Genomic DNA, 25,635 nt, shown 5'->3' on the forward strand with positions numbered 1-25,635 from the left:
GAATTCTTCCCACCTCAGCCCAACCTGAGAGGCACCAACATGTTCTAATTTGGCAAGCCACAATTATAAGCATCCATTCCCCAACCTCCTACTTTACCGAGCACCTGGTCAATTTGGACAACTAAGCCCTATCAGATTAGGTTGCCAGATAGTATACAGTATGCCCAGCTCAATTTGAATTTCAAATTTTTTTTTTTTAGTATAAGCATGACCCAAATATTGTCTGGAACACACTTACATTGAAAAATTATTCATAGTATATGTGAAGTTCAAATGTAACTAGGCATTCTACAGTTTTTTTTGCTAAATGTGACAGTGCTACATCAGATGTTCTTCCTGTAAACTAGAAAAGCAGTGCAAGTTGTAATTTCTTTGGAAAGTCATACTTTTCTGGCATGGATCCTGTAACACTACTATTCTGTGCATAGCATCACTCTCTAATGTTTGATACTAGGGTAGGGTTTGATGTCACTTGATATTATGGCCAGGATCCAGGAACTCTTCAATCTTGCTCTATGATGCACCTCTCCTTCCAAGAGCTTCCTGGAGGGTCTATTCGTACAAGAAACAGTGGCAAAATGGGACTCAAGATACTGTCATTCTAGGCAGAGCCGTGAGTGGCCTTCCCCATTAGGAAATCATGACCCACTGATTTCGGACTCAGATTAATCCCAATCAGATTAGCAACTTCCTGCCCTTGGGATAGAGGGGAGTGCCTAGGCAAAGGGCAGGCACAGGAAACTGCTATGTGGGGAAAGAGCGTGGCTGAGTGTTAGCCTTTGATGACGTCTCCAGTTCAGAACTAAGGAACCTGGTGAGTAGTCTCTTTTGGAAACCAAGACCGAGAACATGTAAATTTGGAAGCTACGGGATAAGCCAAGGTAGGTTCCACAGTCAGGGAGAGGAAAGCCAGGCTATGAAAGGAGAAGAAAGCTGATATGCAAAGAGAAGCAGAAAAGAGGGTATACTGTCCTCGTCAATCCACCACTCCAATTCTTAATTCCAGCTGCACTGCAAGCTGCATTTCCTCTTCTGAGAACTTCGAATAAATTCCTTTTGTGCTTAAGCTCATTTGGGTAGGTCTCTGTTAACTTACATTGATTCTGTCACTTACTTGACTAAGAAAAACCACCAAATAAAGAAGCAAGGTCTCTGGTTCAGTTCATTGCAATTTATTTAATTTAAAAATAAAAACAGAAACAAAAACCAAAATGAAACAAAAATCAGTTTCCAACGAAAATACAAACACTTTGGGTGGTTATCCAGCTTGTTTTTCCCCTGTAGGCTGTTCTGGGCTCAAACCAATCAAATGAGTGAAAACCAATTTTGACAGGAGCCATAAAGCATGTTGCACCAATTAAATTACACCAATATATTATTATAATACCTTTGAAATGCCTTTCAGACCAATAAATAAAAAAGACAAATTCAAATAAAAAAGTCAACTTTTTATTACCAAAAAAAAAATAGAAATTAAATAAAAGTCACAACATGGATTTTTTTTTTTTTAAATGTGCAGTCAAGTTTCTCTCTTTTTTTCTTCTAGGAATGATACCATGCCAGTAAATCCCTACAGAACATTTCCAGTTTGGCAACAAGCAGTTAGTCGATCATTCACATTTGTACTCAAGACAGCAGGCCTGGGCAAAACTCACCTGAATTTCACCCTGAAAAGTGCTCCCCATCATCTGAAGAAGCAGCACCTGGTAACAGGGATGGCAATTCAGAGGGTACTTAGCATTTTCATTTCACCTGGGGTCTTGAAGCACTTCCTGAAAACTGATTGTGCCTTGAAATTTACCTGTAAAAAGAAATGTAATTCTACCCCTTTGGCAGATGTGTAAACTAAGACGGTGCAAGGCCCACAGAAGCAAGGAGAGGACCAGGAAAGCTGACAGTGAATCTCCTGCTTTGTCGATCAGGTCCTAAAAGTGTCTCTCACTTGTAATTCCACAGAAGCGAATAAAGCATAACTTCTTTGACTGGGATTGGCTGGTAGGGATGACAGGACTTAATGATGAAGCAGGGAGCTGCTTTAACGGCTTTTCCCTCTATTGCAAGTTTTTCCTTGAAAGGACAGACAACATCACACCTAGAATCAGAGGATGTTGGCAGAGTGTCAGAGCTAAGCACGGCTTCAGGCACCAGCTAATTCATCCCTCCAGCCCTCACTGGAAGGAAAACTTAATCCCATAATGCAGATGCCTAAGGCCACCTATGACTTAACTCAGTCTCTGCCTCTGAGTGGAGGACTTTCTCTGCCACAGTCCACTGGCTGAGTTTCCTGACAAAAGAGAACACATGTTTGGGGGGAGGAAGAAGGGAGTAGACTGACTTTCCTCAATAGTGTCATTTTTACTTAAAGGCTAGAACGATGGAAACTACTAAACAGACTCAATCACTTGGCAAAAGGAAAAACACATCAACCAGTAGGTAGGATCTAAGTCATACTGACAGCTACGGACACGGCCAGCTGCCATGTGCAAGGGGCCAGCAGGGCAGCAGCATAGGCTGTTCAGAAAAGACTGCATGAAATGAGGCAGGAAGTAGGGAGCTCAGAGTTGCAGGTTGCCCTCCATGCACCCACACCCCCACCCCCCCCCCACACACAATTTGCTATCTACAGATTTTTTTTTTTTCCCTTTTAACCTCTATTAGAGTTCAGGAAGGAGGTGGAATTGAATGAAAGGAAACTGAGCAGCTTCCCATAACACACTGCTCAGCTCAACCTGAAGGAATGCATAAGACAAAACACCAGAGCCGGTGGCAAGGGGAGAAACCAAACTGTCTCCTTAAGGAAAGGGCAATTCCATTCTAATGCACTTTCTTAGCACTGTAAGGTTAATTTTTTCTCATCTCCCTAGAACTATTGTTTGTTGGTTTTTCCAAAGATGTTCCCAAGACCAGTCCTCCTTTCTATCTACACGGCTACCAGTGGTGGCCATCTTGAAATGAGTTCAATTTGCCTTGGCCAGCAGAATCTGAAGTCATCCCAAAGAGACCAGGAAGTCCAAACCTAGTATCCTGAAGGTGTCCCATGGTTGGAGTGGCATCTTGTCATTGTGATCTGGGTGTTTAGAAATTACATATCTAGCGTGTGTGTTTTTTGTTGTTGTTGTTTTTTTACTTTTTAAGAGTCCTGCTGCACCTCTTTTCTGCCTCCCCCAGAACCATCTGGGTGACATCTAAGAAAATGTTCCCTCTCTTACATGCTTCCTCCCAACCCCCTGCACTCTTTCAACACCTTATTCATTTAAATGAATGAAACTTTCTTTTCCCCCAAAGCCCAGGAGTTCATGTCAAAGTTTAAAACCATGACACAGAATACTTAGATTTGGGGGAAAAAAGCACCATCTACCTGATTTTCCTTTCCTCATCCCAATATTACATCTATGTGCTAACTCCCTAGAAGCAAACTTGTCTACCTCTGAGGATGCTACACTCAGTGGTTGGGGAAACCATTTGTCACTGGTGAACAGAGCCAATGGTTGAGCCAGGTAACCCTCTGGAGAATATGGACAGTATCACGTCCAACTCAAAGCATCCATGCAGGTGAGAACCCAAGAGGCAGCATTCCAGTTAATATTGAGAAAGAAAGTGACAAGTTGCCTCTTGTTGGTGCGCATCAACTTCCATTCATCTGCGCAAAGATCACAGACCATCTTGTGCCCTGTCATATATAATAGTTTTGACCTCTGACACCATCATCTTTCTCCCTGTCCACCCTCAAGAGGTTGTGCTGTAGAGCAAGGCAGACATCAGGAAAGAGGAGGTGAACAGCAAGGAGCTAAATCACCATGAGCTGACTCTATGTCCTTAGCAGAGTTCAGAGCATTCTCTCTCTGACCAAGGCCCTGTCTTTCCTCAAAGTTGAGTAGCAAATTAACAAATGCCTCACCAGTGGCATGAAAGAGTTAACATAGATCCCACAGGATGACTAAACCCGATTCCCAGGGCCTAGCCAGATCAAAGATGACAACTACATAGCATTAGTGCTACTGCTTCCCCTTCCCTTTCCCGTGGTAGCCATTACTAGTCAATCACAGCACTCCTTCCCCATGATGTGGGCCACTTACACCAGCACAACTGGCAGCCACTATTAATTGATCATCAACTCAAGCTCAAGTTGCTGAAATCTATTTGCCAGCTCCATGCAGCCAGACCTAGCTTGCTAATGCAAGGATAAAAGGAGCAAGTTCTTTGGGCTCACCCAAGGCAAACAGGCCAAGTGTCTCCTGCCCCTCCTCCAGAAGCATTTGGATGACTTCTAAGGAAATGCTCCTTCCCCATACGCTTCCTCTCCACCCACTGAGTGCCAGTCAACACCACCTCCCCTGGACAGCTGGTCCTCTAGGAGGTGCCATAAAGCAAATGCCAAATAGGGCCCAAATTCTGACTGACAATTGGCAGAACTGGCAGAAGAGCCCACCTCTCCGTTTTAGGTGTTGGCTCAAGGCTGCAAACTTGGCCAAGTGAGACAGTGCCAATCCTTTTTCAGTCTGTTGTCATGGCCAGCAAAGAGGTAACCAGCCTGTGAGTTCAAGTCTTGCTCCCCTTCCTCCCTCGTACCCCTGCCCGCCCCCAGCACCCTGGAGTGCTAGTTAAGCTTGCTGCAGATCTCCAGCGCTTGCTTGTAGACCTGAGTCACATCATCCATGTCTGTGAGCAGGGAGAAGCTGCTGTCTGCCAGCCGGTTCCGGTACCGCTTCAGGTACTGGGGCCGGGGTCGGTTCTGGAGCCCCTCAAAGTCCTGGATCTGGAGGAAGTTTTCTGCAGAGACACAGCTGCGGATGCGCTGGCGGGCAGGGCGATTCTCCTGTAAATCCAGCAAGTCGAAAGAGTCGCTGGACAGCACACTGTCATCGCTGATGACACTGGAAGGACGGCTGTAGCTCCGGGAGAGGCCCTCGGCAGGGACACCAGGCTCTGACAGGGATTCCAGTGTGGGCGTTTCAGGGCTGACCAGGGCCGGGTCCATGGCGCCCCCTGAGTATTTGCTGCTGTGTTTCAAGATGCCCTTCCTCCGGCAGGAGAGGCTGTGGGAGGTCACCCTAGCTGGGTCCGGGGGGCTGGGGGAGGGGATGCTGCTGCCCATCACATCATTACTGTCCAATAGCTCTGAAGACTCACTGCGCTCTGGGGAAGAGTAGTAACCTGATTCTCTCTGCTGGGTCTTTTTCAAGATGCCTTTCTTGGGCATCGTGGCCGACTGCTTGGGGCTGAGTTTTCCCGGCACCTCTGCCTCTGGTGAGCTTGGGAGGAGCACACCAGTCCTGCACAAGTCCTGTTCCATCTTGAAAGTAGAGGGTAAGGCAGGACCAACTACACCTTCAATGAAGCCAGTGCTGTGAGAGCGATGCTCGCTGTTGCTTCGCTTCTTCAGGATCCCCTTGGGCCTCTTAGAACTCAACTTGGATGGGCTTTCAGGCACTGAGTCCTGACCAGACTGAGCAAAGTCATTCTCTTTCTTGGATTTCTTCAGTGACCGCTGCCGCTCTAGCATGACCTCAGAGGTCGTGGGTTTGGCCAGGCCCTTCATTTTGGCTTCAGTGTCAGTCTGCAGCCCTGTGGAACGGTGGTGCCAGTCAATGATCCGAGCCAGGAGTGGGGACTCAGAGTCATGGAGGGCATCGCAGTCACACACGCTGCTCTTATAGCCCCAGTTCACCCACCAGTGGTTGGCAATGTCCTCAATAGTGGCCCGGCGATCGGGGTTCACCATCAGCATCCACCGTATGAGTCCTCGAGCATCTAAGGGACAAGGGACAAAAAGAATCGGGCATTATGTGGGAGCTTCTGGCTTTGCAATAGTGGAACCCTCCAGGAGTGATGAAAGACACACACTCCCTCTAGGAAGAATCCATCTGGAGACCTGGTCCAGCCACATTATGGAGCAGGAAGCCCCAGCCTTTCAGACCATCCATCAAAAGCATAATCAAGACTCGGAACCACAGGCCAGGGTGCCATCGCATCATGACATGTTTTCCCTGTAAGTGAGGAAACGTCATAGAACTACTAAGCTTTTCATCATCTTGAATCTTTAGAAAATGTGGAAGGTCAGGTAACCAAGAAAAAATCCAGACTTGACCCTGAGAGGTGCCCCACCATTCCTTTGGCGAATATCATTTTACCAGAGGAAAAACAGGTGTAGATGACCATGGCTTTCTTTATTCCTCCAAAGGTGGGCTTGTATAAACATACAGCACCTGCAGTCACTGGGAAAGCATGCCAGAGGCAGAACATGGAGTGTGGCTCAGAGGCACTTACCTGACACACCTGGGCAGTAAGCGTGGCCGTCTCCAAAGCTGGCCTCGCCCCAAGGTCCTGGCCAGGTTCTGAGACCAACACTCAGTGAGCTGGCCTCCTTTCCCTCTCTGACATAAGCCATCTTCTACTGAGCTGTCAGATCAGAGAAGTGATCTATATCTGCTTCCCATTCACAGCCTGTCTGAAAATTCTACTTGCAAATTTCTGCTGCCAGAGAATTACGGAAAACCCCTAAAGGGATGCTGAGAAGGCCACAGGAACCAACTGACTCTCAAAGCTTATAAACTGACTTTTAGGTTCAAACTGTGTTCCCCCAATTGGGGTGAATTATATTCTTGGAAGCTGCCACCTCCCCTCAGCTGCTTATCTAGGCGAATGAGAAGCTGGCAAGGGCCTGGTAATAGGGACTGGGGCAAGAAACACCCCTGAAAAGTACCAAGATGATCATCCTCAGTCATTCAATAAATATTTCTTGAACGCCTACAATGTGCCAGGAACCGCATTGGCATCAGTTAGCTGGTGAGGCAAAGAAGACCACTTTAGAGGTCACTCTGAATTTCTCCAAAAAGAACAGGCTGGCTTGTTGAATAAATTATATATATAGAGAGAGATAATGCATATCTCTCTCTATATATATACATACAACAGTCTAGCCTCATTATCCATAGAGTCTGTATTTGCAAATTTGCCTACTTGCTAAAATTTATTGGTAACCTCAAAATCAATATTCACAGCTCTTTTGCAGTCATTTTTGCATATACACAGAGCAGCAAAAAATTTGAGTCACCCCAACACACATATGTATTCACAGCTGTGGTCAAACAAGGCAACACTCTGCCTTCTTATTTCAGTTCTCATACTATTATACAAACTGTCCTTTTCTCAGTCTATTTAGTGCTGTATTTCTCACACTTTTTGGAATTTTTATTGGTGATTCCTCTTTTTAAATGCCCCCCCAAAACAGTGCTGAAGCACTGTTCAGTGTTCCTAAGCTCAAGAAGGCTGTGATGTGCCTTATGGAGAAGATAAGTGTGTTAGATCAGTTTTGTTCAGGCATGAGTTACAGTGCTGTTGGCTGTTGAGTTTGATGTTAATGAATTAATAATACAGATTAAATAAGGTGTCTTTAAACAGAGACACACATAAAACAAAGTTATATATCAATCAGTTAACAAAAATATTGTGAGCAGAGGCTCTCAGGAACCTAACCCTCTATTTCCCCTAGGAGCAATAGTTCAGTATTCACAAATTCAGTGTTTGTAGCAACTTTGTAAAACATAACTACTATGAATGGGAATCAACTGTGTATGTGTAGGTATACAGATAAACATATATATATATATGCATGTGTATAGTATGTATATAAATGAAGTGCCAATGTTAACTTTATTTGTTAACAAAAATGACCAATGATGGCCAGCTGTACACACTCTCTATACAGGCATGATGTTCCCCATCAAGAGATGAAGCTCATGACCGTGGTTTTCTTGACCAATAGAACACAGCAGATGTGACACAATCTGGGTACAAGCATGGACATGGCACTGGCACTCCAGCCTGGGCAACAGAGCGAGACACTCTCTCAAGAAAAATTTTAAAAAAAGAAAGAAAGCTCGGCAACTTTTTATTCCTCCTTCTTAGAACCCCAAGCTGCCACTGTGGGGTGGCACCTCTGAGAGCACCAAGGAAGGTCCACCGTTCAGCCCCAGCAGCAGCCCCAGCTGCCAGCTGCTTACAACTGTAGGAGAGGAAGGCCATAAGAGCACTTCCCAACCCACAGGGGTGAAAGAGATGATTTCATGGTTGTGTAAGCCACTGAGTTTGTTTTGTAGGGGCAGATGGGGTAGAGTTGTTATGCAGAAATCAGTAATGAGACAGTACCCATGAGCCGTGTCCCATGCCAGTGGCACAGTAATGAGAGACAGAGCAGTGGCCACCCTCACAGTATTTACATTCTCAGGTGGGTGGTTTCCATGTCTACTCAGACTGGGAGAGACCTCATCTAATACCTTTTCCAAAGTATTTATGGTGGAGAATCTGAATCCAAAGAGATTAAGTGACTTGCCCAGATCCACACAGCAAGCAAACAGGATTCCTAGAACGTGTGCTCTGAAAATTTCCTTTGGGAAGGTTTGGGGAAAGCAGCCTAATAAGCCAGCTTTGCCAAGGATGACACTTCTGAGAAGAAGGAAGAGGAAAACCCAGTGACTCCAGATAGACATACTAAAACAAAAGCAGAAAATGAGAGTTGGGTAAACAGATCTCTCTCCCCTCCACCTCTGACCCTCCCTCCACAGGGCACTCACCTGAGGGCTGCGTGGGCTCCCGGTACTCTCCGCTGCTGATCTGCCGAATGAGGTTTTTGTGATCGAAACCATCGAAGGGCATTGTTCCATAAACGAGAGTGTAAAGCAACACACCCAGGGCCCAGCTGTCCACCTGGAGCAGAGAGACAGCACATATAGGAGAGCTGGGAAACAGATCCCAAGATGCCTTCCAAACCATTAGCATCACAGCCCGTGAGCAGCCACCCCCGACACCCCCAGGAACTGACTTTAGCACCCGGAAGACAGGTTCCCAGTGCAGCCTGACACCTGACAGCAATGCAGCTGGGACCTGCTACAGGCCCTGACCTTTCCATTCTGAACAGAGGCCAGTGGCCCCAACTAGTAAAGAACTTTCTTAAACAGATTATCTTCTTTAATTCTCACTACAATTTTGTGAAGCAGTTAGGGCCAGGACTATTTTCAGCCCCACTTAACAGATGAGAATACTGAGGCAGGAAGAACCTAAATGGTTTCTCCAGAGCCCCTGCCCTAGTGACAGAGGTAAAACTGGGATGTGGGGCTCTTCATTCCTAATCCAGGAATCAATTCCTTCCTGCACTTTCTTCAAACGAATCAGGAATTACAAACTGAAATCTTGTAAGAGCCAAGCAAACAACAGATATACACAAAGCAAGAAAGAATTGGGGTTATGACATAGAGTGTTGGGGATGGAGACAAACTGTACAGTACATTCACCCGTCTTAGGCAGACAGCCTCTCCTTAGCTAATTGCTGCCAGGTAGTAATGTGGGCCCAGCACTGCTCGATTCTTTGGTTTTACAAGAGAAATCAGAAACCAAATTTTTACATGAAATCTCCCAATTAATACATGTTTGTTCAATTTTTTTAATAAAAACTAAGGTGGCCAAATAAAGGAGTTTGCTGACCAGATCACAGACTGCCAGCCTGGAACCTCAAAAACAGGTCATCAAAGACCAAAATATTCATTATCTATGAGAAATTTAGTGTCGAGTTTCTACAAGTTTGTAAATTGAGTTCTAGGCTCCTCCCTCACATTCTTATTTTAGAAAGACTTTCTCTTCATTGCAGTTAATAGATGGTCTTGGCATCCTTCTCTTTAGCCTTCAGCCCTGCCCCCAAACACTCTCAAACACATAAATATTTGAAAGAAAACATTTCAACACACTGAGCAGCTGCTATTTAAAGGATACTGAGTGGATGAACTTCTCTGAAAAGAGAACCATCTTTCAAAAAGAGAATCATCACTCACAACTCACTCATTTTCAAAATAAAATTTCCACATACCCATATCTTACAGTGGCCCTTGAAAGCACTAGCATGTAAGGAAATGTATTTCTCATGAGTTAGAAGATGTCATTAAAATGTATTTCCTTAGTCAGATATGCATGCTGCCAAAAATGTATACAAAAAAGATATTTACTCCAGAGTGAGGCAATTTTTTGTTTGTTTGTTTTGTCTGTTTTGATATAATAGGGAAAAAACTAAATGTTCACATCTAGACATTATTAAATAAATTTTGGTGTATTCATCGATAAAATGTCATTAAAATCATGTTTTTAATAACGAATTTGGAAATTGTCACAAGATAGTTTTGACGGTAAAGGGCAAGATATACGTGTGTGTCACATACATATGTATATCTTGCCTTTTATTAACTTATCTCAATTATTTTCAAAGTGCAGAGATCTACATTGGGAAAAGTTTAAAAGTCACAGAAGTATTAAGTGATTATTTTTTCTAGGGGGATGGCAGGTACCTTTATTTTCTCTTTTAGGCTCTTCTGGGTTTCCCAAATTTCCTCCCAGGAGTATATATTACTGCTTTTATAATTGCACGAGGAAACGTTTTCCTTGCTTGCTTTTTTAGGCTCTGTTTTTTTAAGCATTTCTCGAATCCAGTTTTTGCCCTTCCTCCCTCTTCTCCCTCCCCTCCCCTGCCCTATACACATTGGGCAAGTTGCTCACCTCTGGCCCTCGGTAAGGTCTCCCATTGACAATCTCAGGAGATGCATAGAGTGGACTCCCACAAAACGTCTGTAAGAACTTATCCTTCTGGTACAGGTTGGAAAGCCCAAAGTCAGCAATCTACAAAGAGAAGCAAGACCCAGGGAGACTTGTTAGCATTCCGGATTATGTCTGTATTGGTTCAATTCACACCACACAGCACACAGAGTGGATGAAGGGCACCTGGGTGGGTCTGCTGGCTGGATCGCCATTTTCTCTCCAGCCCTGAGTCTTCATAAAGGACCACTCAGCCCAAGCAGGTCAGTGTTTCCTAGCTGCAGTCCCTGGCATCCATCACAAGTTCTACCAAAACTGCAGACTACAAGCTCTGTGACTTACTTAGAAATTACTCTTTAAATGGACGCTCTATTTAAACTTTAATTTAGACTTGCTCTGAGAAATAACATTCACAAAATCACTGGCTTGATGTTTCTGATGAACATTAAGGTGTGTAACTATTAATTTAAGAATTCTCCCTCTGTGCTCTACCCAATTATACTGCATCTGCGGTGGTGTGCATATCACACTGCAGAAAAACCCTGACCTACGCAACTGGTGATACCACCTCTGTATCCACTCACACACTGATCGGAACTGTATTTTGCCTGTCTTGTGACTCAAGATGAAATGGACTAATTGACTCACAGCATTGGGTTTTGAGGCATCATATTTCAGCCCCAACTCTGCTCCTATCTGTTACTTAATGACCTTCAGCCTCAGTTTACCCACCAGAAAATGGAAATCCATGATCCCTTTCCTGTTCTAGCTCACAGGATTATCATGAGAATAATAAGAAAAAGAAATCAATCGACATGAGACCTTGGCTGGGCGGATCATTTGAGGTCAAGAATTTGAGACCAGCCTGGCCAACATGGAGAAACCCTGTCTCTACTAAAAATACAAAAATTAGCCGGGCGTGGTGGTGCGTGCCTGTAATCTCAGCTACTCAGGAGGCTGAGGCATGAGAATCACTTGAACCCGAGGGGCGGAGATTGCAGTGAGCCAAAATCACACCACTGCATTCCAGCCTGGGCGATAGAGCGAGACTCTGTCTCAAAAAAAAAAAAAAAAAAAAGATGAGACCATGAGTGTAACAGTGCTTCATAACCTTCAAGTCTGATGCAAGTGTTTCACCTAGCCTTGTTTCCATTGTACTCCACACTCCTTGGAATCATTCTCTTCTCCTTTGGTTTCTTGAAGTGTTTTATGTGTTATCATTTATGACAGCACTTTTACATATATATGTATATGTACACATATGTACATATATACACATATACACATATATACATACATATACATATATATATTTGCTTTCCCTACCAGACTCTGTTTCCTGAGGCAGTTGGCAGGTTCCACATCCTCCCCTTATCTTTGTATCATCCACTGCTTAGCACCTGCCTACACCCAAGAAACACTCGTCACTGGAACAGGCATTATATTTTGAAAAGCACAAGATAATTAATATATAATGCAAAATAATATTAATAATAATAAACTTAGTTGCCACTTTTTGAACAACTTCCAATTATCAGGTACTGCTCCAAACACTTTACGTTGTTTAATCTAATCTTAACAAAAACCTGGTTTACACAGCAATGTGAATGCATTTCATGCCTAAAAAAGGTTAAAATAGTCAGTTTTATGTTATGTCCACTTTACCACAAATTTTTTGAAAAACTCATTTAACAGATGAGGAAATTGAGGTTTAAGGAGTTGAGGTTACTCATTTAAGGAGATGAGTAACTAATATGCAGCAATATAAACCCCCGTCTCTCTAAAGCTTCAAACCACAGTGCCACCCTGCCCCTGGGTCACCTGCATATTTCACTCCACTCTAAGTCAGCCTTGCAAGCTGAGCCCCTGTAGGTTTCCGTCATTCTCCAAGCTGATTTCCATTTGAGGCTTGGAAATGAGCTGCATGATTCGCATGCCCAGAGACAGCCCAGCCTGAATACCACTGAAGCTCTGTGGTGGTCACAGCCCCTAGAAGCAGCCTATTTTGTAAAAGTCATCCCTGAATGAATGGAATGTCATTGAAAGCAGCTGGTGTACAACCAGCCTCAGAAAATGCATTCTCCGGGCTCAGACTGCACTTCATTGCCCTGAATTCCATTTTCTTATCAAGGCCCCTGACTTGCTTGCAGGAAGTTCCTTGGAAGCTTTATGAAGTGTGCCCTGTCAATCAGAAGAGGCATGGAATGGCTACACACAGGAAAATGCATTCTCTTCCCTCCTGGCAGTGCCTGGGGCACCATATGAGCTTCCAAATACATGTGCATGTGAGAGGCACCCACTGCAAATGCGCACACTTATGCCAGGAGTTTTCACTCTGAGTCTGGGCAGCCTCATTTGCTCTGTAGCCGTTCTGGAGAAGTGTGTTTATGTTATGGCCCACTCCTATCCTCACAGACTGATGTTTATCAGCCTCTCCCAGTAAAACTGTCATTGCCACTGACACAAGATTAATAGAAATCTAGATTAGCCTGTGTTCTTGGCACTTCGATGGGAAAGCAGTATTAACACACACACACACACACACACACACAGAGAGAGAGAGAGAGAGAGAGAGAGAAAGAGAGAGAGAGCGTTCTCAAATCTTGAGCCATTCAAACTTAGGCTTCAGCTCTAAGATTTAATGCCATATGGAACTTATATCAACTATTGATAAGAGGGGAAATGGCCACTGGTTATGAAACCTCTCTGAAGCTTCAGTTTTCTTATCTGTAAAATAGCGTTAGGAAGAGTGTCTATCCCTACTGTGTCATGGTGGAGATTAAATGACATAAAGTATGTAAAGTCCTTACAACAGTAATTGGCCCAGAGTTGGAGCTCAATATATATTTGCTTTCCAACTTTAAATCTAGGGAGTTAATTACCTTCATTATACTAGAAGCAGAGTTTATCCCAATGCCAGGGACTCTTGACAGTGAAGAAATAGAGAAATTTTAGATGCCAAATAATAATGGAATTAAATAACTTTCAATAATAAAATGCAAAATTCATTCCTTTCTAGATTCACCTTCAGTTCTTTGGATTAAGTCAAGAAGAAGGTCTCAGTTGGGCACTGGCGTGTCTTCAGTATCTCTTTAGTATTTACCAAAGAGAGCAGGCCTCGGGCCTAGCCTGCAGCAGCAACCAACATCAAGCTGGAACTTCATAATGCTATTTGGTTTCCATTATACTTAGTTTTGAGCTTATCTTCTATTCATGGTAAGTGATACTGGTTTTCCACTTAAGGTAATTATTTAGGGCTTCTTTTTCAAATAGACAGAACTTTAAAAAGTGACCTGAACTCAACAAAAATATTAAGTAAAATAGCAGTGAGGATACTGCGGAAAGGCAAAAATCCATGAAAAGGATGACAAACTGAAAATTTGAGAAATATTGATTTTAAACACCATAAAACAAAAATACTCGCATCTCAGAATTACTTTGACCTGAAAGAGCCCCGAGAGATGTTAATCCTGCCCCCTCACTCTAAAAGTGAAGCAGCTGAAGGTTCCAGGGCATAAGAAGTTTTGCTGAAGGTTGCAAAGAACGGCAGCAAGTACATGAAGGAGCACATGGGTCTTCCCAAGCCGTACAGTTTCTCCAACGGAACATCAGCTGCAAATGGAGAGGATGACTTTCCAGCAAGGAGGCAACTGGGCTGCAGAATTTTGCTGACACACTAGCAGGCAAGCTTTGGAGAAAGGTACCTAGCTGGCATTTTTGCTTGATGTTTTGACTGCTCCCCTGCCCCGTACTGATTCAGAACCACCTTCTGCCCCTGCCCTGTGCTCTTCAGTTCAGCCTCAGTGCTCGAAAGAAGCCCTGGAACTCAAGGCTCGGGTCTTTAATATTTGGAGTTTTTATTGTTATCAAGCTTTTCCAGAGGTGTTCCCCACTGCATGAAAACTGGGGTTAGAAAGACAAATGAGGAAGTAATTATTCATTCACATTTCAAAAGGATTAACCTCACTCACTACAACACGGATGAACCCTGAAGATGTTATGCTAAGTGAAATAAGCCAGACACAAAAGGACATACATGATTCCATGTACATGAGGTTCCTAGAGTAGTCAAATTCACAGAGATGGAAAATAGAATGGAGGTTGCCAATGGCTGGGAGGAGGGGGAAAGGGGAGTTACTGTTCAGTGGGGACAGAGTTTCAGCTGGGGAAGGTGAAAACATTCTAGAGATGGATGATGGTAATGCTTACACAATATGAGCATACTTAATGCCACTGAACGGTGTACCTAAAACTGGTAAGTCTGATGTTACATATATTTTACCACCATAAAAGGATTAACTCCAGAACACTGTTTATAATGAGCTCATCTGGTGAAAACTGAAGTGTCACCTTGCTGACATTAACTGATAGGAAAGGATGCTGATGGCAATGATAATAATTAGTGATGGTCTAACAGTCATCTGCAGTGTTTAAGAGAAGTGTGGTGCACTCCACAGATCAGACATTCTGGGTCCAGGAGAACCTGGGGCTAACCGTGGCTTTGTCGTTACTAGGTGATGGGTGGGACCTGCCAAATCACTCGAGTTCCTCATCTGCAAAATGGAACTCAGACTAGAACCCACCTCACATTGGTAAGAAGAGTAGAGAATACGTATGTAAAGCTCCTGGAATAGTCCTGGGACCAGCTGACGCTATAAATTACAGCCATTATGGTAAGGCTGATGGTTTGGCCGACTTAACAGTCGTTTGTTAGACCAGGCAAACAGGGAACCAAAAACATTAAAGCCACTGCCCATTAAAGAGCCAGGAGATCTTATCACTCATTTATGATACAGGCATGTTCAGAGTGAGAAGCTGCATCACAGGATGGGAAAAGGAAAGGATTCAGGGTTTGAGTACTTGAGTTCAAATCTCAGCCTCACCTCTTACCACCATCTAACCCAAGGCACTTTAGTTAATCCCACCCCACTCCAATCTGGCCCACGGACCAGCAGCATTAGCATCACCTGGGAACATTTCAGAACCTGAGGAACTCAGGCCCTGCCCCAGATCCACTAAAACTGCATTTTCACGAGAGCCCCAGTGTATAATACGCACTTGCACATTAGCCATTCGGAGCCTGCATTTCCTCATCTGTAAAGTGGGGTTGATGATAATAATGTCACCTACCTGGAAGTGCTGGTATCAAACCAAATAAACTGCTTCATAGAAGTGCTTACACCATGCCTACCTAGCACACAGTAGGCCTTCAGTAAATGTTAGCTATGACTATTTAACCTCTCTGAGTCTCAGATTCCTTTGTTGGAAAATGGAATTGCAATACCGCCAATCACTTGGTGCTGTGAACATCAAAGCCAGATTAAACAAGAAAAGAATTAAAATAGGCCGGGTGTGGTGGCTCATGCCTGCAATCCCAGTGTTTTTCAAGGTTAAGGCAGGGGGACTGCTTGAGGCCAGGAGTTTAAGGCTGCTGTGAGCTATGATGGTGCCACTGCACTCCAGTCTATGCGACAGAGCAAGACCCTGTCTCTAAAAATAAAAGTAACAGTAGCAGCATTGCTACGTGCCAGACACGGTTCTGTGAGTGCTACATATATTGATGTAGTAAATTCTCACAACAACCCTATCTGGAAGATTGCAGATAGTGGAATTCTAAAATTATCCTTATTTTGCAGATAAGAAAACTGAGGCACAGGGTGGTGAAGTGGCTTGCCTGAGACATTGGTGAACAGCTGCCTTAGCTGTAAAGTGCTACATAAAGGGGAGTTATTGCTGTCAGGTGGCTGACGAGGAAATGCACTTTCTGCGTAACTCTTCGGGAAGACAGCAATTCCATCCAGGAAGGTACACTCCATAACTCCTTTCCGGCCTTGGAGTTGATCACTGTGGCTTCACTCAAGACAGCCTCACTCCTGAGTTACCAGGAAGTGAAGGCAGGGAGTGGAACAAGGAGCAGAAGTGAGTGGGGTCGGCTTCTGTCTTCAGAGGATCTAAGCTCACGCTGCCTCTCTTAAAAGAAAAGAAATTCCCACCAGGAACAATGTGAGGAGGCTCTTAAAAGAGGGCGCGTCCAAGCAGCAGCTCCCATGGATGCTAATGAGCAGCCAGTGCCAGCTCACAGCACACAGCCCTGGCATCCCCGCATGGCTACTCTGGCCACCATGACTCAGCCTGGCCATCAGCCACCATTAGCACTTGGAGAGTCTCCCACAGGGATAGCTGTCTGCAAGCTTGCCTGCAGACAAGGTAAGGCTGACCAAAGCATGGACCAAACAGTGCCCTCATTTGATATGCTCTTAGAGGTAGGACAAATTTGGATAGTAAGAGTAGAGGGTAGAATTCATCAGGTGTCTGGTCTTTAGAGTCAAATAGCCATAGGTTTGTAGCCAGTCCCATCACTTATTAGCTGCAAGAGCTTCCTCGTCTGTAAAATGATGTAATCACACCCACCCTGGTGGAGACATTCTGAGGACCAAATGAAATAGGTGTGGAAGGTCTGGCATGGGGCTCTAGCTTCTAGCAAGGGCTCAGTAAGCATTACTTTCCTTTTCTAGTCGTCATGCTGTGTTCCTGTGCTTGCTGTTTCTTCCTCTTGAAAAGCCATCATCATGTTCCTTACTATCAAACTCCTACCCATCCCTCAAAACCCAGTTCAATCCCTCTTCCTCCATGAAAGCTTTCTGGTCCATCCAGCCAGACAGACCCACTGCTTCCTGCTCAGCACTTCCAGAATACATTACACAGGGCCATCTGGCCCTGCCAAGGGAGGAGGATCAGGGAAGGCTTCCTGGAAGAAGAGGCATTCAAGCAGAGAGCCCAAAGAAGGAGCGGGCAAAAAGGAATGAGCAGAGCATTCCAGACAGTGTGAACCATGTGTGCCAAGGTCAAGAAGCCAGAGAGAGCTTGGTGGATGACAGGAATTCAAGTCCTATACCAGGGGCCTTCCCTGACCACTCTAGCTAAAAGAGTAACTCTATTCTTCATTCTCATCCTGCGTGGATTTTCTTCACTACCAGCCAATCACATTATGTGTTTATTTGTTTACTGCTGTGTCTCCAACTGGAATTTTAAGCTCACTAGAGCAGGTACCTTCTCTTCTTCACTGACTTCTGTATCCTCCTCATGGCTCATTATCACTGCTAGTTTAACAACTGCTAGATCCTGAGTTCCAAGACAGAAATTTGGCCATCTAGTTCACTGTTAAATCCCCAGCACAGGGCCAAGTACACAGTAGGACCTTAATGAATATTTCTGATCAAATAAATATTGCCCAGAAAAGATGTTCAATTCCTCAGTGAATAAATGCAGGAATGGATGAGCAAATGCAGGTATGCATGGATATATACACACAACACATGAATTGATTAATTCATGCATGAACACAGAGCTCTCCCATTCATATCATCAAAGCCCAGAGGCTGACTCTCAGCTGCCCCACTTGGTCTTGTTAAGCTTCAGAGGTTTCTATCTCATCTTGGCCCTGGCCATTCAAAGCTTCTTTTCTTATCCACAGCAGCTGCATTTCCATTGTCATAAGGGGCAGCAGGCCATTTCCCCTATGCCCCTCTACTCTGAGCCCTGGGAGCTCACCAGATTCCCAGCCCTCTTGGAGGAGGTCAGCTGACCCTGGTGCCTGAACCTCTTCTCATTGTAAGACATTTTTACAGGAGCCTTCTATGGGAATTGTCAGCATTCCATTCTCCCAGAGAGTGGGCTGTGAATTTGGCCCGTTTTGTATTAATTGCAAATTAGTGCTGTTCTGGGTGTCTATTTTAGTAGACATGCTTCCAGAGTACGGAATGCAGCCCAAAGCAGCACATTGCTCTCATTCTTTCTGCTGACCGACTGTGTGAATATTTTTAGAAGCCACACCCTCTCGCAGTGGCCAGATAAATAATTTCCAATGCCAGATGTGCTCTCTGCAAATCAACATCAGGCAGGGAAGGGGAGAGGAATGAGCTACATGGCTCTCCCCACCACTGCAGCGACATGTGACAAGTTTAAACCAGTAGCATTTATATAGGCTTCCTAGGCCAAAGTCCTCCACCCTTGAAACGTGGAAAATGGATCCACATTTAGAGAGGCACCAGAGGGGGCTCCAACAGAGGACCTTGCTGCTCATGTCCCACTGGTTGGTGGCTCTTGTGTCCGTGGTCCCCCAGGTCCAGACACCGATGGCAGGGGCTCTCTTGAGCACAGAGGCCAGCTTGTGGCCATGTGTCTGCCTGCCTTTGTCAGCAAGGGTCCTTTCTAAATATGTTTCAGCAAAATGCTGAGTCAGGAAGAGTTGAGAATATACCAGAAGACAAATCAAGACCAGCTGAATCACATTTTTTTAAAACCTTGCAAGTGGATGGGAGATGATTTAAAGATAATTTGCCTGGAAGTCAAACACATGAGTTCTAATCCTGGCTCGTCATTCCTTTATTCCAAAGTCAAACCATTTTGAAGTACCTACTGTGTGCCAAGCACTAGTCTACACTCTGGGGATGCAAAGACACAGTAATTTAGTCTAGACTGATTCACTGTGTGATCGTAGGCATTATTCTCTAGACTTTCTGGGTCTAATCATTAAAACAAGGGGTTGGAAAATGACCCCCAAAGTTCTTTAAAGATGTAGGATTCTCAGATCTGAGTAAGGATTCCTTGAACAAAGAGGAAAGGAATTTAAAAGTGTTGATAATGGGAAGATCTGGTTTCTCTTTGGGACGTATGTGTGCATGCGCATCCGTGCTTTACCTTGGGAAATGCCAGGATTAGAAATTCTTAAGGAAAGGTATATGCCTAAGCCTTAATTGATAATACTGTTTTGTGTGTGTGCTGTTCCCCTCCATCAGGCACAGGGACCCTAGGCTGAAGAACTTGGTGCAGGGGAACTGTCAGGCCCAACATCATTGCCCTTTTGCTTACACAAATGAAGCCATTCTCCTGGGCTCCTGCCTCACTGTTGCCCTGCACAATTGCTTTCAGAATTCTAATCATTCTGTTCCTCCATTAGGGAATTCTATGATTTCATAGAAAGCTATGTGTCTTATCACTTCTGGGAATACATCATGGGACCAAGAGGTCACACTGCACCATAGAACCCAACCCCTAGGCAAGAGGCTCACATTCCAGGCCTTGTAAAGACGACATTTAGTTTTGAGCTCTGGGGGCAGGTGGCAGGAAGAATCTGGAGAGGAAGTCAATAAGGTTGATGACACAAACCCTTAGAAAAACGTGGCGGCCCTCAAACCAGGACCAATTTTTCAGCCATGGCCTGACCACCACTCCCCAGGACCTAGGTAGGCACCTTCAGAGCAGCTGACTTCCGGTTCAATTCCCTCTCCAGTGGCCAGCCACTTAAGAAAGCTCCCAGTATAGTGACAGTTAAGCATGAATTGCTTTGATTGTAGTATTGTCTAAAATCTTCACATTTATTATTGACTCCCCAGGACTGGGCACAGGGCATTGCACACAGTAACAGTTCAGAAAATACTCATTGAAAAAGAAACGAACAAATAAACAATAATCTGCAGAGACAGGAACCGGCATCCCTACTTGACAGATGAGGAAACTAAAGCCTAAGTCATCAAGAAACTTACCCCAAATCCTGCCATTACTAAGGGGCAGGGTTGCAATATCTAACTCCAAAGCCACTGCTTTTAACTTTGACTCATTTGGACATGAGTGCTTAGCAGTTTACAAAACTAAACACAGAGTGTCTCATTCACTACTCTAAGCAGGCCTATGAGTAGTACTGTTACCCCATTTTACAGTTGAGGAAACAGGGTTAAGTGGTTTTCCCAGTGTCAAGAAGCTAGTAAGCCATACAGCCCAGAATTTCCTAACTGTACAACCAGTGCTCCTTCTAGAATAATCCAACCACTTTGCCAGAAATAGACCCTGAGGTTCCACTTCCTATTCCCATGGAGAACTACTTTGACCAACTATTTCCTGCTTATTCTATGGACTACATGTGACTACAGTCAACCACTCTGCAAGAGCAAGAGGTCACTGGGTCATGGCTTCCAGGGGCCTCTCAAAGGATGATGGTGACTAACAGTTGCCGCCATGATCTGTACAGAGAATCCCAACACCAAAGCAACTCCATCCTTCCAAGCAAGGAAACAAGTCTCATCATACGCTCCTCCGCTGATAGCAGCGACAACAAAAAAAATCATTCCCATGCTTTGTCCAGGGACCAGGGATAAGCCACTAACGTCACCAGCGGCCAATTGGAGGGCTCCTGCTGGTGCCGGGAGTACTAAGGCTGTTTCATAATGAAACCCATGCAGCGAGCTCCGTTTATTTTGAAACCGTATTTGCTTATTTTGTAGACGTGGTCAAAAGGACATTCAGAGGGCTCCCCGGGAGGCACTTGAACCCTGTGGGCCAGGAGAGCTTTCTCTAGCTCCAGCAGCAGCCGGCAATAATACTCTCAGTGCGAGTAAACTCCAGCACTTGCTATTTCCCAACAGCAAGCACCATCCCCATTTTGGTCAGCTTCGCAGGTCCACGGCTGGTTTCAGGGGTGGGAAGGTAGAGAGGGAGAAGTAGGAGACAGGGTGGAGAGTGACAAAGAAATATCCAGGAAAAGAGTTCCAGCTCTAAAATAATTTAGGATCCTGCTAGCAAATCAAGCAAAGCAACTTGAATTTGGGCTCGTGAAATCAGACAGACATGGGTTCAAATCCCAACTCCACTCTTTACCACTGCATTACCTTGGGCAAATTACTTAGTTGTTCTGTGCCTCAGTTTCCCTATCTGTGAAATTATGTAACTAACAGTACCTACCTTGTAGGGTTGTTGTAAAGATTGAATTCAAGGATACCAGGCAAAAATATAAAATACATATGAAATATGTATTGGTTGCTGAAAGTATTGTTATGGTGATGATTTTAGACTATGAGCTTCCTGAGGAGAGACACTGTATCTTAGTCATCTCATCTTACCCAGGGAGGAAGAACAATGCCCAGCATATAGTAGGAGGTCAATAACTGCTTGTCGAATTTAATTGTTTGAACTGGACTTAGAGCTCAAGCAAAGAGACTCTTCCCCACCGGCCTGCCAGGTAGGAAGTGGCTGCCTTAATTCCAGGCTGCGGCTTGGAGCAGGTTAAGCCTCCATCCGGCTGCAAGACCCAGGCCCTGCATATCAATCAATGCGGAAAGGGCTTTACCTTAATATTGCAGTTGTCATCGAGCAGTATATTTTCCAGCTTCAAGTCCCGGTGGACCACACCGTTCTGAAATGAGAAGACAAAGAGGGAATTGAATGGGAACGGCTGGGATGAGAACAAGAGAGAAAGAAGAAGGAGGAGGGTGCGCAAAGGGAAATGTCTGGCAGATTAAAGAAATGCACCAGCCCGGTGGTCTTCGCCTCCATCCTTCAGGCTGCTCTCACTGTCTTGACGCTCCCCCGCCAGCGACCGACCAGCGACAGGAGAGCATTAGTCACTTGCTGTGTGGTTAAGGGAAAAATGACTGGAATCTGTTCTCCCCCAGAGCCTGTAAAACAGCAGGGGGATTCTTTGTCGGAATGTAATTCCACTGTGTGAAAGCAATATCATCCCAGGCAGCGGCAAACAATGTCTGTCTGGATGGGATTCCCAGGGAAGAAGCAGATTTCTCTGCCGGGGACTCAAGACTTGTGGGGCTCACAGGCACTCCTCATCTGTCTGTCTGTGTGCCTGCCTGCCTACCCAATGCTGGAAAGACATCTGGCTCAATCTATTCCAACCCGTTTTGATCTGTCCTGAGGATAACATTTCCTAAGCAACCTGGAGAGAAGACTCAGAAAGTCCCTCTCTGCTCAGCAGGACTCAGGGCTGGGTGAAAGGTGAAGCATGAGAGCAGACCAATGAGACCGGGACCACTGGCCTGACCAAAGCAGGTGGCTGCCATCCTGCCTGACCTTTCCATTCAGGCAAACTCTGGCAAGGCTGGAGGCTGAACTTCAACGACCATCAGCCAGCCAGCTGAAACGTGAAAAGCAGTCATCAGCCAATAGGCTGTCGGTCTACACAGCAGTAAACACTAGCCTTCTTCATTCTTTTTTAAGACCCGATTATCTTTTTAGGTGGTGGGTGGGCATGGGAAGAGCAGTGGGCCCGAAAGAACTGGCTATTCCGGGGTGAGTGGACAAGTAGCGGGGGACATTGAATGATTCTGAACATCATTCAGCATAAACGACAACTGCAATCAAAGCTGCTCTTTTGAGCAAACCAACAGGCATGTTTATGGGTGGTTCTTTCTTGTTTATTTTCCTTTTCATTTGACCATTCTTAACATCTCCAAAAGCACTGCTCAGAGGGAGAAATGAAAACATGTATTTCTACTAATCTTTTTCTAATTCAAGCCTGCAAGGAGGCCTTCTGAATTCAGAAATGCACAAAACCAAGTCTGTTAGAAGAAAGATGTGGACTACAAGGCACCTGATTCCATTAATTTTAAACATCAAGAGCAGTTTGGTTTGGTTTACATTGCTGCATTCCTGGTTTTCATAATAAGATGGAATGAGTCTAATAAAGCCTCATTCATACAGAATCCAAGTGTTCACACACTTCAAATAACAAAAATATCATCTCTGTGGTGATTTACAATGATAACTCATGAGGAAATACAAAATATTATACGATTCAAATCATGAGCACATTTTGAGTCAACAAAGAGAGGTCAAATAATGTTCACATGGGTTAAGGGTTTTAGATTTGAGTAACTGTTCTCTAATTACTTACAGAGCCACTCTCAATTAAACACAATATTTAACAAACCAGGAGGCCCCATGTTGCGATCATTTATATGAAGAAGTTGACTCTGTTTTGGATGCCCTGTTGGACTCAAGTCACATTATCCTCAAAGTAAATGACTGTTCAGGGTGTGACAGATCTGGAGAAAGTCTGAATGAGATGAAAACCATGGCCAAAATGATTAATAACAATAATGGCTGAGACATGGCTTGTAATTATCTGTGTACTTTATGCCTTTTCTAGAAACCAAGAGTGGCTCTACTGTGACTATATTCTTATTCTTATTCTTATTATTATTATTATGGAGATGGGGTCTCACTTTGTCACCCAGGCTGGAGAGCAGTGGCACCATCATAGCTCACTACAGCCACTACAGCCCCAAACTGCTGTGCTCAAGGGATCCTCCTGTCTCAGCCTCCCAAACAGCTGGGACTACAGGTGTGCAACCTCATGCCTGGTTACTTTTAAAACAAATTTTTAAAGATGGATCTTGCTCTGTTGCCCTGGCTGGTCTTGAACTCCCGGGCTCAAGCAATCCTCCCCCCTCAGCCTCCCAACTAGCTTGGATTACAGGCATGAGCCTGGCTGTGGCTATCTTCTGAGCACATGCCATCGAGGTGTGCTGCAATAAGATGTACGTGCATGTTGGTAACCTATGCAAGAAAAGGTACCAAGAGCATAGAAAGGTTTCAAGAACATTTCTCCCAGTAATTCTACTTCTGGAATCTCTCTTAATTATTCACATGAGAGGAAAATATTCATATATAAAGACACTGATCGCTATTTGTAATAATCAGAAATTAGAAACAGCCTCAATGTCCAACAATCAAGAATTACAAAGAATTTTTAATAATATAGGAAAACATTTAGATTAAAGTATTAAGTAAAAAAGCATGACACAAACGATGTAAAAATGAATCCACTGTGGTACCCTAGATTGGATGCTGGAACAGAAAAAGATCATTGGTGTCTCCATTTTGACAAATGTACCACAGAAATGTAAGATGTTAATACTAGGGTAAACTAAGTAAGGCATAGATAGGAACTCTCTGTACTACCTTTGAAACTTTCCTGTAAATCTAAAATTATTCAAAATTAAAAGTTTACATAAAAAAATAAATGTGAGAAGGAGGAGGAAGAAGACTGAAAGGAAACAAGCAAAAATGTCAAAAATGGATTATCCCTGGATTCCAGAATCGTGGGTGATGGTAATTTTCTTCTTTCTAGTTCATAAATTCTCCACACATGCTCCCATGAACAGATATCACTTTTATAATAGGAAAAAAAATCATGCAGTGCCATAAAAACCATCTACGGCCAAAGCTGCGGGCCAGGCGCAGCCGTACCTTGTGACAATAGTGCACGGCGGAGACGATCTGCCGGAAGAAGTGCCGGGTCTCCCTCTCACTGAGGCGTCGCCGCTCACTGATGTAATCGTACAGCTCCCCTTTGCTGGCATATTCCATGATGATCACAATCTTATCTTTGTTCTCAAACACTGCAGAGGGAAAACAGCAACACACAAACACCCTGTTTAGCCAACAAGCTCACTTGTGCTGCAGAGAATGCGAGAGAGGACAACGGAGATGTCGCCAGGCAGAGGACCCACTGACGGGTCAGAACACAAATCAGCCAATTCAGCATCACGAGGCGTGGGGCGTGCTGTCCCGCCAGGTGGGAAATGGTGTGTGTCACCACCATTGTCCCTGGACACGCCTTTGCCATGCTAAGGGAAATGTGCATCCCTTTTCTGAGGACCCCACTCTCCTTGTCAAGATCATTTCTCACACCCTCTCCCAGAATGGCTTTCCTGTAGACAGGATGATGGGTAACAACAAACACAACCAATAATTTATTACCCATTGGATACAGACCAGGTACCCGGCCCTGACAGAGCTACTCTGACCCCAAAATGGGTGCTCAACGTTGTCATATCTTTATAACTTCCCATCTCAGGCAAATAAAACCCAAAGCTTTTAATGTGGCCCACCAGGTCGTGCACGATCCCGTGGGCCCCTCTCAGCCCTACTACACACCCATTTCATGTATTTATTTATTCTGTCTCCCCCAGTCGAATGTAAAAGGGGGTTGTCCTGTTTCACTCACTGGTGTATCCTCGGCACCCAGAACAGTATTTGGCACATAGTAACATAGTAGGAGCTCAGCTAATGTTTATTAAACGAGTCAACTCAAACTACATAAAGGCATTTTTGAACATTAATAATAAATAACAATATAGCACTTACTATGCACCAAGTTTGTGTGTAAGGTTTTAAGTACCTCACAAGTACTGACTCATTTAAACCCTACAACAAATGATCAGGGAAATATCTGTAATTTTACCATTTGAAAGATGAAAACACTGAGGC

At 44.4% G+C, this 25,635-nt stretch overlaps 1 protein-coding gene across 2 annotated transcripts in view; it reads right to left on the reverse strand.

The window, feature by feature from the left end:
• Positions 1 to 1,156: 1,156 nt before the first annotated feature.
• Positions 1,157 to 25,635, reverse strand: part of NUAK1 (NUAK family kinase 1) — a 78,609-nt gene continuing 54,130 nt past the window's right edge. For both annotated transcript variants that reach the window (XM_003269960.4, XM_030821296.1), the window contains 5 exons: positions 24,613 to 24,764; positions 21,698 to 21,763; positions 10,540 to 10,659; positions 8,574 to 8,706; positions 1,157 to 5,751 (listed from right to left, as the gene is read on the reverse strand). In XM_003269960.4, coding sequence (XP_003270008.1) covers positions 4,598 to 5,751; positions 8,574 to 8,706; positions 10,540 to 10,659; positions 21,698 to 21,763; positions 24,613 to 24,764 — 1,625 coding nt within the window. In that variant the 3' untranslated portion in view covers positions 1,157 to 4,597. The remainder of the gene's footprint in view (positions 5,752 to 8,573; positions 8,707 to 10,539; positions 10,660 to 21,697; positions 21,764 to 24,612; positions 24,765 to 25,635) is intronic.

The sequence above is a fragment of the Nomascus leucogenys genome, chromosome 10 (assembly GCF_006542625.1).
Source record: "Nomascus leucogenys isolate Asia chromosome 10, Asia_NLE_v1, whole genome shotgun sequence".
In the NCBI taxonomy this organism is placed as follows: domain Eukaryota; kingdom Metazoa; phylum Chordata; class Mammalia; order Primates; family Hylobatidae; genus Nomascus; species Nomascus leucogenys.